Genomic DNA, 19,135 nt, shown 5'->3' with positions numbered 1-19,135 from the left:
CATGCCCAGAGGAAGGCTGGCTGGGTGGAAGAGAAGAGCAGCATCACCCAGCTGCTTGAGCACAATGGGATTTAGTAACAGCCTCCACCAGTGCCATCACCTGGAGCTGGCACACTGTGGCTTATCAGCTGTGTGAGAGCACCCAGGTCTCCCTGAGTGCACAGCTGACCTGTTCCCAGTGCAGATCAAATGCTGCTCATAATGCTGCTTTTCCCAGTGCTGCTGAGATAAGCCAGCACCTTCCCCTATAAATGCTACTGCGAGCGCAGCGAGGTGCATGAGCGCGTGTGCCTGATCTGGCCATGCCCTCCAGGGAGCTGCTGGTGCTGGCAGTGGTGCTGGTGGCTCTCATCACCACCGGTGGTAAGTCCTTTCTGCTGCCGGTGGACAGCTCCTCAGTGTCAGGTTGGGAGAGACCTAAAATGGGAATGGAAGGCAGAAAAAATACCCCAAACAAACAGAAACTCTGTTTTGGAGAGGAGGTGAGGGGGACAAGGCAACACAGAGGCAGCATGGTGGGGTGGGAGAAGAAGGACCAGAGCAAACACTTTGCACCTGGTGCAGGGTGCTCCTGCAATGTGTTCAGTGCTCGGCAGAGCTCCTGGTCCAAAGCCGTGGAAGGAGACCTATGGTAAAGGGGCTCGGTGATGGGAACAGGTATTCCCATCTTTGCTCCTGCCACTGATTCTTGCTGGAAAGGCTGGTCACAGGTGTTGCTTAATGCCCCTGTACCAACGTCTCAAATCTCTGCTCTGTTTCAGGGGCAGAGCTGGATAAAAGGAATGACCTGAGAAGGGTAAGAGATTTCCACATGCTCTGGTTCGTGGCTTCAGATCAGATCTGGCTGCCTCAGTGCCTGGCATGCCTGGGAGAAAGGCTATTGCCAGAAGGTGCACCCAGCCTGTGTGCAGGCTCTGCCCTGTGCGGGGCAGAGGGATCCTCCGAGCCACTGTGCCACCGGTCCAGCCACACTCGCTGCTGCCCAGATGCTGTGGGAGGAAGAGGTGGGAGCTGTTGGTTCTGAAATGTTTGCTGTGGTTTCTCCCTTCCAGCCGGTGTGTGGAGAGATGGTTGAGCTGCAGGCCTGCCCTCTGGTGAACTTGCCTGTCTGTGGGACCGATGGGAACACCTACGCCAATGAGTGCTTGCTCTGTGTGCAGAAAATGTAAGCTCATGCCCTGGGCAGAGGCCTCCAGGGGTCTAATTTTAGCTGTCTGAAAGTGGGCACTTGTCAAACACCGTGGGAAAGCCACAGCACATGGGAAGCACACAGAGTCCTGCCAGCAAAGTGGACTTTATTTATTTATTTATTTATTTAATCAGCTGAGCCTGGCTTTGCAGCCTTGAGCTTCACCTCTCCATGCTGGCAGTGCCCGAGGACTGGCACAGGAATGCCCCTAGCCTTTGCAGGTGTTGGCCCCTTCCTTGGCACCACATTTAAGGACCACACAGCTGCAGACTGAGTGATTTTACACATTACAGTGACAATGGACTGATTGCACAAAAGAACTCAATATTTATGCACTGGATCAGCTTGCTAAATCAGATCAGCCAGCAACTGCTTGGTCAGCAGGTCCACCAAAACATGGGGTCAGGATCTACAGCCAAGAGACACTCCAACACAAGTGTCTGCAAGCTGGCAGCAAACCAGGTGCCTCACAGAGGACGAGAGAAGGTCCCCATACTGTTCTGCCTGCGACCAGAGAATTACAGAATTACAGAATGATTTGGGTTGGAAGAACCTTAGAGATCACCCAGTTCCAACCCCCCTGCCCTTGGCAGGGACACCTCTCACCAGACCAGGTTGCCCAAAGCCCAATCCAGCCTGGCCTTGAACACCTCCAGTGATGGGACATCTACAGCTTCTCTGGGCAACCTGTGCCAGTGCCTCACCACCCTGAATGAATAATTAGAATTTCTTCCTAACGCATATCTAAATCTCCCCACTTTTAGTTGAAAACTGTTACCCCCTGTCCTAACATTCAACTCCCTGACAAAAAGTCCCTCCCCAGCTTTCCTGTAGGCCCCCTTTAGGTACTGGAAGGCCACTACAAGGTCTCCCAGGAGCCTTCTCTTCTCCAGGCTGAACAAGCCTAGCTCCCTCAGCCTGTTTTCACAGGAGAGGTGCTCCAGACGTCCTCTGGACCCTCTTGAAAAGGCCCAGGGCTTTCTTGTGCTGGAGAAGGGAGATTTGGACCCAGATGTGCAGACAGGTAGACCAGGCAGCTAGTCTGCACAGGCAGATAGCACCACAGAGTGCTCCAAAGGGACCTCTGAGTGCAGACGCCCAGCTATGTGCCTCATGGCTTTTGGCAGTGTTTCAAGCCAAACGGACCACCACAGATTTGGGCAACAGGGACCTCTTGAGGTTCAGTAAGGAGAAGCAGAAGGGTTGCTCTGGGGCAAGAGAACCCAGGTTGGGAAGTGACAGGCTGAGCAGGGGCATCCTGCAGGGAAGGACCGGGGGGACGACCAGGTGTGATGTGGCTCAGCAGTGTGCTTGTGCCACAAGTAACATGAGCTGTGTGGTGGCTTGACAGCGGTGAGGGGCAACCAGGGAGTTTCAGGTGGGACACAAGGGAACGCCCGGTCCCAGGAGGGTGGTGCACCAGGGAGGTGCAGGGTCCTTGGCAGTGGGACCTCCACACGCACAGACAGGGAGGGGACCTCTACAGGCTGGGGTGGTTTGCAGTCATCTTGTATTTTTAAGACATATAAATGAGCAAACCAATCTCAGAGTAAATGGTCAGATCTAGACAGGCTAGATGGGAGACCAGGTGTAATTCAAGGGAATATTTTTTCAAGCTCTTTACTCTCTTTCCCTACATTATTCTAGGAAAACCAGGCAAGACATCCGGATTTTGAATGATGGGGAGTGCAGAGATATCTGAGCTTTCTGGTGGCCTTCTTGAGCCTGGAAACAGGTGATTCTTTGATTCTGTGTGCTCTGTGCAGATTGAACATTTCAGTCAGTGATGGCGAATAATAAAATTACATGCATAATCTTATTTCAGTAGCGTTATTTTATGGAGGGCTGAGGAAAAACAACACAAGCCAGTTCCCACAAAGGGCTACTAAAAGCATTTAGTCAAAACATTCATTTCAAATCCACATTGCATACAGGGCTCTGCTCTGTGTGTATTATTTCTCCCACATTCCTGTGAGAAAAGACATGTGGGAGTAGCGAGAAGCACACATAGCTTTGAGATCCTGGTGAAGGCGGTGCTGAAAAAATACAGTTTTCTGTAGGAGGCAATTTATCAAAGGGAAATTAAAGTTTCTCCAGCGTGGGAGTTTACAGCCTTTTCTTCAGCTCCCTAATAAGCACCTTCATTTCCAGAGCTGATGTGAACTGAAAACAGCAACATTTGCACTTGTCATATTAGATGTTATTTAGCTTTTCACCTGAGATTGCTCCACAGCAGGAGTCAGCCCAAGTAACCCACAGGAGCACTGAATTTGCTGAGCAGGGACCCTGAATTCCAGGGACCCTGGATCTCCGAGGGGTCGCCTCCAAACTGAACTGATCCCCCAGCCTGTTCTTGAGGAATGGCACATCCCAACCAGCTGCCAAGTTTTGGCTCTAGGTTGTTCCTCCTGTCAGGGCCATTTTTGGCACTGCAGTGCAGTATGATCCAATGCAGGTAATGATTGTTGTCATCAGCCATCCGTGGGGCTCCCTCTGCTCTTTCATCTCCTGCTTTTACTAGCTATGACATGACTCACCTTTCAATAAATACCTGTCACTGGGTTGTACAGCTTGAGTATGCAAGGGATTCCCTTGGCTCATAGTGGCAGAGGTCAGAGGACACTGGCTAATCCAAGGCTTTCCTCCTGAATTCAGCTCAGTTCTGCTCCAGATGTTGTGTCCTTGGAGAATGACTCATTGAGATTTCTGCATAGCTTCAACAAAGCATTGGGTTGCTTTGAAAAGTGTTTCACTGTGAACGGAAACCTTCCAGTGCCAGGTCTGTGCTGACCCACAAGGGATCAGGCTGCTCTGACTTGCTGCTGTACTCACATGGATCATTTGTAGGCATCTGGGGAAGGGTCCAGGGTGCACCATAAAGTCATAGAATCATAGGATCATTAAGGTTGGAAAAGACCTCCAAGATCATCTGGTCCAACCATCCCCCTGCCACCAATATCACACACTAAAGAATGTCCCTAAGCACCACATCCAAACTTTCCTTAAACACCCCCTGATGCACACCAACCCCTAGGTGTTTAAGGAAATTGAGCTCCCTAAGTGTCAAGTGAGCTCCCTAAACTCAGTGACCACCCTGTGACTCTGGGACCTGTGCCAGTGTCACAGCCACTGTGCTTGGCCACCTGGTCATGTTCATCCCCACATCCAGACACACTTCTCCCAGTTCTGCTCCTTCCTGTGACCTCCATGGGGGACACTGCAGCACTGCAATGCAAGACAAAGCCAGTGGTGACAAAGCAGCCATGCTTTGTCAGACTGGAGATCCTTCTGACCTGTTGTCCCCAGCACTGGGACAATGAGCAGAGAGCAAGAGCAAATACCTGAAGGAGGGTGTGTTAGAAGAGTAATTAGGTATGGACAGAGCCCTGGGATTTCAACTGTTTTCTGGTCTGGAGATGCTGCTGACTTAGAAGTTCTTCCCAGCCCTGGTCTTGTTGCTGTCTGAAGCCCTATCAGCAACTATCACAAGGTCAGCAGAGAGGTCTGCTGATATCTACACGCTAGAAACATCAGCTCTCCCTGCACAGAAGTGTCTCCTCCCACCTGCCTTCAGCGCTCTGGGTAAGGGTTTGGGGAGAGGTAGCTTGCTCTTGTCCCCCATGACTCGAAGACTGCCTCTTCACAGGCACTGCCTCTAGCCTGGCTTTGAACATCCCTCTGATCTTTGAACATCCCTCTTGCCCTTCTCTAGGTGCTTTCAACTTCTGCAGGTGTGGGGAACACAGCTGCACACAGGTTGTCTGTGTGAATTGCTGTTATTGCACCACTCTTTCCTTTGTCCCCCCTGGGACTCTCCTAACAGCTGGAAGAATGTTTGCCCCTTCCAGTCCTCAGCTGGGGAGGGAGAGGTCAGGGGATGGTTTTCTGCATCGCCAGAGAGCCTCAGGTTGTGTCCTGTGCACCTTGGGAAAGGGTTTGGTGGGGTTTGGGACAGTGAGTACCAACGACAACACAACTCCATCACCGCTCTGCTCTCCCCTGCGCCCTGGTGCAGCCCCTGTGGGCAGGACACAGCGGGGCAGCTCTGCCTGCTGGGGGTCCCCTGGGGCCGTGGGGAGGTGCTGGTGTAAGGCCACCAGCACCTCAGCCCCTCTTGGGACAGGGAGACATGTCTCGAGCCGCATGGAGTGAGGGCAGCCCGCCAGCACGGTGCTGCGCATCCCCTGGGAGCCTGGTCTGTTTATTTACACAGGATGGGAAAAATCAACACGGATGGTTCGGGGGCTCTTCTGAAGAGGGAAGCCGCACGCCTGCAGCACAGTGTGGCGTGTTTATCCAGTAACTGCAGAGCTCTAGTGCATACTTGCAGGCCAGACCTACAAGGTCAAAGCGTGGGCAGCCTCAGGACAGGGTTGGTGCTGGCTCACTGTGTGGTGAGCAGCACGCGTCCTCCCCAGGGACTGGTGGGTTTGGCTGTTTATTTCACAGAGCGAAAGAGCAAGGTGAAGTGAGGGGTGTAATTTAAAACCACCACAGACTGCAGGGGATGGCTAGGTCCAGCCTAGTGCAGAGAGCCTGGCTCAAAAACCTGGCAGCTCCATGTCTGGCATGGTCAGGAGAGAAGGGAGGAGCTGGTGGAAGCAGGACCATGCCAGAGCAGACATGTTACCCTGGCCACAAAGTTCTTGCTCCTGCTGGAGTACACAAATTCATGTTTATTTTTGCATAGTTTTGCCTGTTGGATTTATTCATCTGTTTCCCATCTTTCCATGCATCAGTCACAGCAGGTGGAGGAGGGTGTCCTCTGCTCCCACAGGCACCAGAGCTCAGCCTATAGAGCAGCTGATGGCCCTACTCCCAGAGAAGTGCCTTGCACCAGGCTGATCACCCCCCAGCCTGCCTTCAGTCATGTCACCATCATGCAGGACAAAACTGGAAGATGTGCCCTGGCACCCCGCATGACAGCCCCATAGCTCCCCATGCTGATCTCCAGGATAACTTCAGGGCTGTGCTGGTCATTATAGGAGGGACAGAAATATCTCTGGATACTGCCTTGCAGTAGCAATGTCAGGTAGAGGGAAAACATGGGTGAAGCTCAAAAAGCACACTGGCTGAGGTTCTCCAGGTCTCTATCAAGGAAACTGGATGCATCGGTGAAGGTGGATCAGGGCCAGCAGGACTGAAAAGTGAAAGGGGCAGGGGAAGCAGCACCTGGCACACTGTGAAGTGTCCAGCTGCAGTGGTTCATGCAGCTGGGACTGGCCAGAATGTTTAACCTGCCTGCTCCAGCTCACCTGCAGACCAAGAGACATAGGTTGTGCCACGTCTGCTGCAGAGCACGGCTGCACTGCTGGCACTGGGGAGGACAAGAAGGCAATAAAGGGTCTGAAATGAGACCAGTGTCCCTGGGACTGTGGGAAAGCCTCTGCCATGCCTCCCTCCACTTTGGAGTGGAGACAACTTGAAAATACATGGTGCAGTCTGTGGTTTTCCCACTGTTACCCATCACCAAAGCCTTCCCAGGCGATTGTACAATCACTTCCCTAGGATTTGGAGTAATTCACACACAAGAGCCAAACCTTCACAGGAATTTAGGTCCTGAGAAATGCAAGTGCAGGCTCAGTAAGATCTTAGAGCCCATCTATCCTGTTAAGTACCTCTAAAGACTCTAAGGGCACAGAAGCTCTTTCGTTTATGAACGATATTTACAAATTTATTGTTTTTTACCCAGCTGGAAAGAGGCTGGAATGGAGTAAACATTCACAGCACCATCTCTGCTGTGCCCTGTGGCACTGTTTTGCTGAGTCAAGAGTGATTTATCAGACCTCAGCAGGCTCTGGAGTGACTGAGTGCTTCTCCCCAACAGGAGATGTGAGGGGTGAGAAGCCGATTTTAGCCACAGCGCGAGCAGGTGGTGCTGCTCATCTGTGGTATCGAAGCTCATAGGCTCTTTGTGCAAGCTCCTCACTGTCATGCCCATCACTGTGTGGGCTGCAATTCCTTGGTGTTCGCTGGGCAGCTTGTGCTGGTGGATCTTCCACCAGCCTACAGAGCCCCAGAACAGCCAGAGGCCCCTCTCTCTTCCACATTTCACGCCACCTGCAAGCAGCCCAGAGATCCCAGAATAATTCCATCTCTTTTTGTGAGCACTTCCAGATGGGATGTTCCCTTGTGACCAGGCCTATATTTTCCATCTCCCCAGGCACAGCCTTCACACGTGGGAGCATCCCACAAGACAGGGGTTTCAGGATGTGTGCGTGAGGCATGGTGTCCCCAGGGCCACGCAGCATCATGCGGAGCTCAGCACGCACACCCTCACCAAGCAGCGAGCACACCTTGCCTCCACTTGTGACTGAGACCCAGGGAACTCCTCACCAGCGACTTGGAAGCCCCACATCTCTGTATGCCACTCATGTTCCTCACCCACCCTCCCGTATCAGAGCCTCCCCATATCTTCCTGGCCGCCACCACCCTGCTAGTTCTTTTAGGCCTTTTAAGTCTGCCCCGCCTCTCGTGAGGTACCAAGTAATCTGCAGTGGACACCGGGGAGGAGCCCTAGGGAGAAGTGGTAATCGCGGGGATAAGCAGAAAGGCAGGGAGATGACCAGAGCCCACCAGGTTACATCCCAGGAAACCCACATGCATGAAGTTTGGAACTTGCTCTGGAGCTTTCAGGGACCAAGGGAGAGACACAGCAAGAGCAAAGGCTGAGTGTGGGCAGGAGGTGGGCCAGACCTGCCCATCCCTGCTAGCTGCTCCAGAGCAAGTCTTGGGACTGTGCGCAGGGGTGGGATCACCCATGCCGTGAAAGGCAGGCAGTTCCCAGAGGACCTGGTGGTAGCTGCATCCTAGGGTTCTTCTACCACCCCTGGAGCCACTGTTGAATTCACTGGAGGGGTTATGGGCACCAGCACCACTCCAGAGCATGAGATGATGAGTACCTCATGGAGAAAAGTGCTGGTAAAATCTGTATCCCAAATACTCTGGTACTGAGAGTGTTAGAAACTGTGGTCAAAGCGGCGATGTGCCCCTGGTCCAGCAGAATTGCTATGCACACAGATAACTTTAAGCTCCTCTGAGCTACCCCAGTGCGATAAATGCTGGATGCCATTTGCAGAGGAGACCAGGATTCCCACTGCATCTTACATGCAGGGAACCAGGGCACACCGATGTGGGGTCCCAGCCACACAGACCATGCTGACCAGTCCATCCTGCCTATCAGGGAGCAGGGTCTCAGGGTTGAAGCCAAAATAACAATCAGAAACTTCCCCTTGGCGGCCACAGGTGCCCTGACAATGGTCCTGCATAGCCTGAGTGGGCCTTCAGGCTGTGCAGGTGTGGGGCTGCAGTGGGAATGCGGATGATAGGAGCAACCCCTATAGGAGAGCCTCCTGTGGGAGCAGAAGCCTGGCTGGGTCTTCCCAGTGGCTTTACCGGGGCTGCCCACTGCCATCCTGCTTCACCAGGGCCATGCTTTGCTTGTAGGTGGTCCACTCACTGGCTACAGGACCGGAGAGTCATCAGGAGCTCTTCAACTCATTCAGCCCCTTGGCAAGGGTCCCTCTGTGGACTCCTTATTTTGCCTGGGTTTCCCAGGAAGGTGTTGCAGCCCTTGAACAGGTCACCTGAATTTCACAGTCTCCATCCTTACAGGTTTCCAAACCGTACAGCACCACGGCCTCATGCTCCACCCCTGCTGTGGGAGGTGGAGGTCCCTTCCCACCAGTGCCACTTGGACCCTCTGCAAACAACTTTCTAAGAGCTCACATCCCAGTTCAGATCCTACAAGAGGTCCTCAAAGGCTAATAACACCTCCCCACATCTCACTCTGGAAACGAGCAGCAAGGCCGTGCTGCATACCTGCCCTGCCAGGCAGCTTCTCCCCGCTCTGAAGGAAGGCATCTGAGTCACAGCTTGGGAGTAGCGAGCGCGAGCTTCCTATCTGAAGCAGAAATGCTGTTTAGAAACACTGGCGTGTTTTGCAGTCACACAGTAGCTCCTGGGCAGACGCTCACACACCTTTGCACTGTGATAAGGGGAATATTATTACTCTACTAGTGGCTTGTCCAGATAAGCTGTTTGGGGCGGGCAGTCTGCATTTTTTTCCAAGCTCTCATTCTGCTGCACCAGTAACTCCAGATTCCGTTCCCAAGGAAATAAGCTGTTTTTTATTTAAAACTGCAAAGAGCGATGGAGGGTTTAGGTAAAGACCATGCTTATTCAGACCCTTCCCTGTCACCCTCTACAGCTCGTGAGGAGCATGCTGTGGCAGGTAATGTTGACACTACTAACTTTTCTTTGGAGGGAGGAAAGAATGATCTTTGTCACTAGCGGTTTCTAAAAAATAAGTTAATAATTAGCAGTGTATGGTTGGGGGATGGAGGATGCTCATTTAACTGTAAGTGCATGTGGCTTTTTCCATGTCGTGTTTCAGGTCGCAAAGACAGAAGCACATATAAAGGCTTTCCAACTCAGAAAAAGTTGCTGAGGCAGTACCAATATACTGTCTGCTTGCAGACTGACAGTACTCTCTCACTTTTCCTCTAGCCTGATGGATTTTTTTCTTAAGTTAATCTCTGTATCTTCACATCCTCTGCTAAATAACTTTTCATTGGGATGCAGGTGTTTTAGTGTGATTTTTTCCTGCCTGGTGCTAGCACACAGCTCTGGAGCAACTCTGGGAGTGCTCTGTGGGATCAGTTAGAAATGAATGAGGGGTGTTCTCTGACTGTGCAGAGCAATTTGCTTTGGGTGGATTGGGAAGGAGACCCATTGCATGCAGCTAGAAGTGCTTTTATGGCTCACAAGATATTTTGAAAGAGAAAGAAAGTTACACTGGCTGCTGCAAAAGGATGTGCAAGGGACTGTGTACTTTAGTTAAACCCGAGCACCGTGCAGATCCTGCTACTGCTGCTTGTAACCTCATCTTCCTGCCTTTTCCCCTGTGGATGGCAAAATCTTCTGCTGGCTGTGCTATCTGTGATGCTGCTTCACGTCAGAAGAGAGCCTCCCAGCTGGAGAAAGTCTGCACATTCCACTACACAACTGCATGCTGTGCAGTCCAAGTGCAGTGCTCTCCATCTCAGAGGCTCTGGTCATGCTGAGATTCCTTTGCCATCGCTGAGAAACTTTGACAGTGTGTGTGGTAGCTTTCACAACTATACTGTAATCTGCTGCTTTTCTTCTTTGCAGTCCAGATAGGCTTAAGGACTTCTAGGAGAGGGTCTGCCTCCTCTTCTTGTCTCCAGTGTGCTCAAAGCAACAGGGGCTCCTGAAACAAGAAAGTAGCAATTATAAGAACAGAAAAGCTAAGAGACAATGATAGAAAGTAGGGTTATTTTTGTTTTTGTGGTTGTGATGGTGGCTGCTGTCATTGTTAGACAGCATGTGGAGTACCGTGCCCAGATTTGGGCAGTTCAGCAGAAAAAAAAAAAAAAAAAAGACAAAGGCATGCTGGTATGAGTCCAGTGCACAGCCACCAAAGCTGCTAAGGGCTGGAACAGCTGGCATGCAAGGACAGGCAGAGGGAGCTGGGCTTGTTTAGACAAGGGAAGAAGCAGCTGAGAGGGAGATGTTGTTGCAGTCTCTATCTAGTAGGAGTCACAGAGAAGAGAGACAGAATCTTCAAAAGATGCACAGGGAAAGGACAGGAGGCACCAGGTCCAAGCTGTAAATGTGGCTGGATAGAAAGGAGAAGATTTCACAGTAAGAACAGTGCAGAGAGTAAAAAGGTGGCCTGTGAGATCTTCCCAACATCTCTGGGCAAGGTTCTGAATGACCTGATGTAGTTTTAAAATTGGCCCTGCTTTGAATAGATTACTGGGACAGAGACCCTCAGGGAATCCAGAGATTCTTTCCAAGCTAAGTTTCTCCACAATTGTCACTAATTATCAGGAGTGTCTCATGTAGAGACATACTTTGAGCAGAGGTTGGCTTTTTTGTTTGTTTGTTTGTTTTGTTTGCTTTTTTGTTTTGGTTTGTTGGTGTTTCAGTTGATTGTGTGTGTATTTATTCTGTCCTGGACTGTGACTTTTCTCACGTTTAACTCAGACATCTGGGATACAAGAGTTGTAGTCCCGTTTCAGCCTTGGAAGTCCTTCTCACCTTGCCAGTTGTTGCAGCTAGACAAAAGAATGACAAAATGACAAATCTTCACTCATTTGACCTAGTATGTTAATGTGAGCAGAGTCTGTTCCGTGGAAGAAGCTGGATCTGATTACATCTGCAAGGAGCAGGACATCGTTTGGTTGCTTTTTCATTGTGTGGAATTTGTTGAAACTATGAAAAACAGTGCTTTTGTGATCTCCTCAGTGTAAGTGTGGGAAGACTCTCTTCTTCCTCCAGGCTCCAAGGAAGTGGTACTTCTACTGGTATTTCTACTGCCCCTTTTCCTCAAGGGAATAGTCTCATTATTTGACCTCAGCCAGGTCTTAATAAAGACTCCATAAGCCGGAGTCCAAGCTAGAAAATTCGGGGCTGACCAGATGAGAAACCATAAAACCTACTGCTACGTGATCAGGGGTTTTGTTGGTTAGGATCAGGGCATGGAGGGGAGTTCAGTGAAGTTGGGGGATTCATTTGCCAAGGTGTAGGTGGCTGAGAGATCACTGTCTTGGGAAGCTATTTGGAGCCCTTTTAAGCTGGTGAGATGAGCACTGAGCCTACTGTCCTCAGCCTCAGAAGGCATTGCACAGAGCTCAGGGGACTGGGGCCCTGGGGGTAACCCTTTCTCTTGGTGGCTATCAGTAACTTGTGTGACTCACCAAAGAGGAAGTGCCTGCATCAGATCCTTCTTCACTTGAAGCCTCTGTCTTAAGCTTTGCCATGGTCTTCCTCACAGCGGCAGACCAGCTGAGGGCTATTTATATGGTCTTTGGGACCCAACTCCTCACCACCAGCAGCACATGTTAGTGCCATCCTGGTCTCCAGTTGAGTCACGAGCCCCTACAATGTCTCATCCTAATAGCACAGGAATATCTATGTATGGGAAAGGCCATGCTCTTTGGCTCACCAGCAAAGGACAGGAAAATGCACACAGTTTTCTCATTCCGTCAAGGTGGGACCAGTTGACTAGGCAGAGGAATGGTGGCATTCATGATCTGATGGCTTTTGGTCCATCTGGATGAGCAGCAGTAGCCAATTCCAGCTATCTGAGGAAAAGTGTGTCAGTGGAGCAAACCCAAAGAAATATCTCACAGACAGTATTGGCATGTGCCTGAGTGATCCTGTGGTGTCCTCACAGCACAGGAAACCTGTCCTGTGCTTTCATCTGGCCCCATGATGAGTCGATTGGACCAGAGTCACCCCTAGTGGAAAAGTGCAGCTTGAAATTTAGAGCTGCTTACAGCAGAGGAGCCTGGGAGCGCTGGGTGCCATGCCACCAGATCTTCCTGTTGAGCTTGAGCTGGAAGCACAGTGCCCCACATAGTTTTGTATCAAGACTTGCTTTGTGACAAAAAGAGCCAGGTCACTTGCATCCATGCTCTGTCACCAAGCAGGGAGCGATCGCCTCACCCCTTGGCCGGGACGTCACGCTAGCACTTGATTTGTCTTTGTAGGTGTCACCACCCGTCGCTTGAGAGACCGGGAGATGCTCCGGAAAAGAAAGGCAGAAGCCCAGGAGAAGGATTCAATTCAGTGGGCTACAGGGTAAAACTTCCTTATGCTGTCAGGCGTTTTTCTGAGCCCAGGCACAGTCTTCACATGAGGAGAGAGCCTAGAAGGGCCCCATGTGTCCTGTGTGAAGAGAGGTCCTGGCTGGCACAGGTGTCCCATGGCCAGAAGGACCAGCTAAAGGTCTGGGCTGGCACAAGGGGGCCAAGAGAGATGGAGGAGGTCACGCAGGTGGTGGGTTTGGTGGCAAGCAATCCTCAGCCACGGCACAGGGCTGGGTCAAAACCGGTGTTCAAACCTCCACAGCCTGGTCCAGCCACACACAGCTCCCATGCTGTTCATCCCAGTCTTTGCTGGGTTGAACCAGTGGGAACGTCCCCCTGTGTGTGCCCAACCCTTTGCCCATGTGAAATCCCCCAACAGGGAGCAGGAGAGGAGCAAGCAGCCGAGAAAACGACGAGGAGCCAGGCGAGGACGGGGCCGCCAGCCCATGGTGAAGCGCACACTGAAGCCAGAACCAGAGCCGGACCCCGAGCCCCTGGCACAGAAGGAGGCTGAGCTGGTGCCCCCCATGCCTGAGCGCCAAGCCCAGCCACCCATGATGGCCATGCAGGAGATGCTCGGTGGGGTGCAGATGGGAGCACTGGAGGGAGAGATGGCATCTGGGAGCCAGGGTCCTCTGGGTGAGCTGCCGGAGAGCTGCCATCCCTGTGGGGATGTACGGGCCCATGGGTTGGGGCTGTGGGGGCAGGTACCACTCCCCAAGTCATGGGGAGGGACAAAAAGCCCTCTGCTGTCAGCAGAGTGGTTGGCACAGGGTCTGTGGTTGCTGGTCCTAAATAGCTCGTGTGCTAAGGACATCTCTGTGGGCATTTTTGCATGGGGAAGAAGTGTTTCTGTCCTGACACACCTCCCTGGGACAACAGGTCAGGCAAAGAGACTTTGCAACAGCAAAACTGTTGGTTCACAGAGGAGTGTCTGCCCCCAGTCCTCTGCTGCCTGAAACAAAAGCAGTCAGGGGGTCAGATGTGACCAACGTGACAGTGGGTCACCGTGCTCCCCAGCTCTCTGCCAACAGCCAGGCCAGAGCATACGTGCTGTGAAAAGAAGAGGCAATCTCTTGAGACCAGAGCAGGTCGGGGAGTGCCAGACATCTCCTGGCCACGGTCCACCAGCCCTGGGGCTGGAGAGGGGTGCTGAGGACAGGAAGGGGGCAGCCAGAGCCAGGGGTGTACACAGCTACAGGGGACATGCCGTGGTGGGCACCGAGCTGGCCTGAAGGGCAGGTTGGCAGCTGGGCACGGGAGACCTTCCTACACCTGTGCAGCTGGGGCCAGCAGGAGATACCCCAGGCCTGCTGTGGGAAGAGGAAAGTGCACATATTTCAACAGCCAGGGCTGCCTCCCAGCCAGGAGCATCTGCAGTCTATGTTTCATGGGGGGTGAGCACCCTCTGGCCCCTGAGGACTGCATTTCCAGCAGTGTCAGTGCGGGAGGGAAGGGGACACCCTGCTGCTGGACCTCGAGTGCTCTTGTGCCACAGGGCACAACCACTGTGGCAAGTGTCAGGCCTGCACTAATTTGTCCTCTGCCATCAATCCCATTAGAGCCCCTCCAGCTCCCTCCTCCAGCACCCCGGGGACCTCCGTGTCCCTTGGTGGCCAGGCAGGCCACCAGAAGCCCCGGCGACAGGCAACGTGCAATGACCTGTCTCTGAAATGCCTTGCAGGTCAAGAGGAAGTGCTGAAACTAGCAGAAGAAATACCAGAAGATGTGAATACTCCCCTGGAAAACAACACAGAGGGTAGCGAATACTTCCCATCAGTCATATTTTAAGTTTCTCTCTCAAGTATTAAATTTTCATTTACAATTTTCTGTCTGAGAGAAACTCCGATGAGCGTTGTAGAGAGATTTAGACCCCGTCCTTCCTGATGAATAATAAAGCCCAGAGTCTCCTGGCCAGTGTGCTTCCTGTGCTGCTTTTGGTCTGCAGAGCAGGGCCGTACCCCTGCCCTCGGCCTGCAGGGCGCTGGCCCGACAGGCGCCTGTCCTCATTTCTGGAAGGTGCCTCCAACCCAGCCCAGGGAAATGCCAGCCCCACGGCGAAGCTGAGACCCTCTGTGACTTCCAGCAGGCTGGAGAGCTGTGGCTTTTTTTTTTTTTTTTTTTTTTTTTCCTACTTGTGACAAACCCAGCAGTCCCTTGTGCTGTTATCTTCAGCCTGAAGGCCTTTCTTACTGTCTGCTTTCCTCCCTGATAAACAGATCGCTTTCCTAAGCCCTGAAGAGAGCGTTGTTTTTGTCCTGCAAGCTAATTAACTCTGACCTTGCTGAGCTGTGCTAGCCAAAGGAAGGCTGGCTGAAAGCAGATCCCTGTAGCAGAATGTGGATCAGCTGAACCGTACACTTTGGTCAGGAAAGTGCCATTTTGGGGCAAAGACACGAGGCCGCTTTGCACAGGTGTTGTGTCTGCAGCTCCCCAGCCAGCTTTCGGGCCAAGACTCCAAATAAGCGTGTGCCTGTGCCGTGTACCCAGTGTTTCTGTGAAATCAGTGAAGAACAGGGCTTCTTCTCCTCCCACATTTTGTGTCTTGCAGTCTTCTCCTCTGTGCACTTGGGGGTGGCTTTTTTACATTGCTGTACAGCCTGACACAGAAGGTCTTTCTAATGGAAAAATAAATAAATAAATAAAGTTATGGCTGAGCACCACCATGAAAGCTGTGCCAGGGTACTCTTGGACATGCAGTGTCCACACCACATTGCAAGGAGCCTGGGCTGTTGGATCTGCCACTGGTGGGCAGACCCACAGACACATACTGTGGTGGTGTTCAGCAGTAGCTGGTGGCTGTCTCCCGCTCCCCAGCCCTCTGCAGTGCTCCTAGGGAAGGGAACTCAGCCCTAGTGCCCACCTCCGTGCCTGAGGAGGTGGGACCTTGTTCCCACAGCTTTTCAGACCCAAGAGAAGCAGCTTCTGGGAGGCTTTAGAGCAGTTCCCCAAGGCAAACGCACATGGTGGCCTTGAGGTCCTGGAGCCACCCCAGAGCCACGTTAGGGCTCTGGCTCTATCTGGTTTCTTTGGCAGCCTGTAAGAAAGGTGTGTCTGCAGGTAATAAGTTTTATTGCAAAATAACCAAGACAAAGATAAAGCCTTCTTTATCAGCACTTTCACTTGCAAACTACAATTTCTTTCTCTGGAAAGGGGTCAAGAAATGGAGCTCCTTCCTTGTATTTATTTTCCTGGCATTCAGGTGAAAACCTGCCCATGGAGGGGTCGAAGTGCACCTCTGGTGTGGGTCCTGCTGTTAGGAGGGAGCTGAGCTGGGCTGGTGGGGGCTGCTAGAGCTATGGGAGAGAGAGTGACGTTTTGCAGATGCAATGCAGCATCTTCCCCCTCCTCTCCTTTCCCTTCACTCCTTCCTGAGACCCACAGAGGCTTTTAAGAGGGGTCAGAAGGGGAGATTTCCACCCCCTGGGATGAAAAGTAGGGTCTGAGTTTGACACGAAGGGGAGGTCAGAGACCTTTGGCTGAGTGTAGCCTTCTTGGTGATACAGAGGGGTGATGGATGCAGGGAGCAGGGCCAGTGCCCGACACGATGCTCTTCTCCTTGTTGTGCTCTGCTGGTGAGAGGGCTGGGCAAGGCTCGCCCAGGACACCCTGTCCTGCTCAGTGCTCTATTTTACTTATCACTGGCCTCTTTATACTGCCTCCTCTCTTCTGTCTAACCCTCAGTTTGTTCCTGCCACTCCCCTTGCCCAATATACTGCACGTTGGTGTGCATCTCTCCAGCAGTGGTTCTCTGCCCTGGCTAACAACCTTATCAGCTGCACAGTCCAAATCGATCTTCCTGGCACCGTACCTGTTATCAAGTTGGTCAGGGCTGCAACCCCTGTGTTCTTGTTTATGGCTTCCTGTCTCGTTGATACTGCTGGAAAAGGACCTTGAGCTGATGCTGTCAGAGGAGCAGACACCTTCCTTCTGCCCAAACACCCTTACAAGCAACAGGGAAGGATCTGGTGCAACCTGCCCATAAGCTCCTGAGCTGGTGTCTGGCCACAGCAATGTACGTATGGCCCAGAACGTTGGTTATTTTGCAATAAAACTTATTACCAGAGATGGAAGTCCGTTTAGGGCCACCCTTACCTGCCGGCAGTGTCTCTTCTGGTGGAGTCTGCCTGGCACTGGGGGTGGAAGATATTATGACCTGGGAGTTTACAGCTAGCTGTGACCTGCCTGTGCGTCACTAGAAAAGGATGAGTTTGCTTCCTGCTGGGAAGGAAGAAAGATTTAATAGGGGGTATGGCCATAAAATGTACCCATAAACCTTTGGGAAAAGCTATCCCTTGTCGAGCCTCCTGTTTATAGCAGGACTGTCACCAGTACAAGGTCAGCTGCATCCTGCAAACCCCCAGGGCATCATGTCCAAGAACTGAATGAGACAGGTACAGCTTTTAAAGGACTGATTTCTTTTTTTATGGGGAGCTCCAGAAAACCCATCTGCCTGCCACATATTTGTCTGTCCATAGTTCATAGTTCATAGCTAGAGAAGAAAGGCTGGTGATGCTGAAGATGTGGCTGTGGTCCAGCCTTCGCACAACCACAACACAGGCCACATTTTAATGACAGCAGTTTGCACTGGTGAGTAGTCTTTCCCATGGTCTCTTAAAGGTGCAAGAGATTAGAGGAATAAAATACCCCAGGATTCAAGAGCCCTTTGAAGAGATCCTCTCCTGATGCTGCAGAAAGCAAGGTCACAGCATACGGTCACACACATCCTCCCCGTGTGGTCTGAGAGCATCCAAGGGGACACGACACAGCCATGCAGGAGACCACCACAGCCTGCCAGACACTCAGAGCAGGCATGGCAAGCTTCCAGCAGTACGGGAGGAGAGATACTGCTTGGTTTGTGAGCCACAGCTCCCCACATCTTCCACACTTCTTGGATTTCTCTTGAGAAGTGGGGTCTCCTGCACATGCAGAATGTTAGGGCTGATTCGTGGCAGGCTGTTGCTTATGGGTGGCGTTTTAAGCAAGAGGTTTTCTTCTGGTCCTTAGCAGAAGTGAGGTCAAAGCCAAGTCTGAGCAGAAAGAACCAGGCCAGCAGCTGGCAGCTGGAGGCCAGCAGAGGCCAATGAAAAGTCATTCCAGCCTGCCAGAAACTGGTCTTGCAAAGCTGGGAAAAAAAAAAAAAAAAAAAAAAAAAAAAAAAAAAAAAAAAAAAAAAAAATTTCTTGTTGTTTTACCAATATTGACTTGAGGTAATAAATACTGGTGACTGCAAACACTGCCTTCTTGTTCACTGTTTCCTGCCAAGAAAACATTAGCTCTGATCCTTCTGTTTAAATAAATATATCTCTAATTGTTCCAGGGCTGCCAAGGACTATGTCTGCGTGCACGGCAGGGTTCAGCAGCAGTCCACAGGCTGGTCTGGCTCTCCTGTGTCATAAGGAAATCACATAAACATAGAAAAAGTAAAGTGGGAAGAGACCTCTGGAAATCCTGGGTCCAAGCCCTGCTAAAGGCTGACTCTTTGTCAGGGAGTGTCGCAATAGAATAAGGAGAGATAGCTTTAAACTAAAAAAGGGTAGATTTAGATTAGACATTGGGAAGAAGTAGGTCTTCACTCAGAGGGTGGTGAGGCCCTGGCACAAGCTGCCCAGAGAAGCTGTGGATGCCCCATCCCTGGAGGCGTTCAAGGCCAGGTTGGATGAGCAACCTGATCTAGTGGGATGTGTCCCTGCCCATGGCAGGGGGATAGAACTGGGTTGGCTTTAAGGTTCCTTCCAGCCCAAACCATTCTGTGTCTCTGTGATGCTATGACTGCAATTTGGACTTGCTCTCCTTCACCTTTCAAGGCAAAAAAAAATTATTCCCTCAGCCTGTCCACTGCTGTGGTCCCCATCTCAATGGCCTCAGCTGGACTCCAGTGTATCAATGTCTTTCCTGTATTGGGTTTTCCTAAAGGGATCCATTTCTGGGCTTCTCCACACCAAACAGGGGAAACAGCCACTTGCCTCAGCACACAGTCTGAAACTCAGTCTGTCTGGAGGGACCTGGGGCTTTGAGCATGACTGTACCTTTGTGTCCCTCAGACACTTGAGTTCCTCACCAAGGAGACACAGGAAACTCAGAGCAAAGAAACACAGATGCTGCTTGTGTGTCCTGAGCTTTCTAGCCTTAATAATAATGTCTTTTTTTTTTTTTTCCTTTCTTTTCTTTTCTTTTCTTTTCTTTTCTTTTCTTTTCTTTTCTTTTCCTTTCTTTTTTCTTTTTTCTTTTCTTTTCTTTTCTTTTCTTTTCTTTTCTTTTCTTTTCTTTTCTTTTCTTTTCTTTTCTTTTCTTTTCTTTTCTTTTCTTTTCTCTTTTCTTTTCTTTC

At 51.3% G+C, this 19,135-nt stretch overlaps 2 protein-coding genes across 2 annotated transcripts; both read left to right on the top strand.

Annotated features, from left to right (window-relative positions):
• The first annotated feature begins 250 nt into the window (after positions 1–250).
• SPINK4 (serine peptidase inhibitor Kazal type 4) lies at positions 251–2,994 on the top strand. Its single transcript, XM_035310755.1, has 4 exons — positions 251–363; positions 762–796; positions 1,053–1,165; positions 2,837–2,994. Exons 1-4 carry the CDS (start codon positions 303–305, stop codon positions 2,889–2,891), a joined length of 264 nt encoding a protein of 87 aa, XP_035166646.1. The 5' UTR covers positions 251–302; the 3' UTR covers positions 2,892–2,994.
• A 6,165-nt stretch (positions 2,995–9,159) lies between these two features.
• Positions 9,160–13,766, top strand: HEMGN (hemogen). The gene is made up of 3 exons (XM_035309972.1): positions 9,160–9,422; positions 12,709–12,799; positions 13,187–13,766. Exons 1-3 carry the CDS (start codon positions 9,341–9,343, stop codon positions 13,764–13,766), a joined length of 753 nt encoding a protein of 250 aa, XP_035165863.1. The 5' UTR covers positions 9,160–9,340.
• Positions 13,767–19,135: the final 5,369 nt, after the last annotated feature.

This window comes from Oxyura jamaicensis, chromosome Z, assembly GCF_011077185.1.
Source record: "Oxyura jamaicensis isolate SHBP4307 breed ruddy duck chromosome Z, BPBGC_Ojam_1.0, whole genome shotgun sequence".
NCBI lineage: Eukaryota > Metazoa > Chordata > Aves > Anseriformes > Anatidae > Oxyura > Oxyura jamaicensis.
Note: the sequence above shows the minus strand (reverse complement) of the source record. Positions and strands in the feature narration are given on the sequence as shown.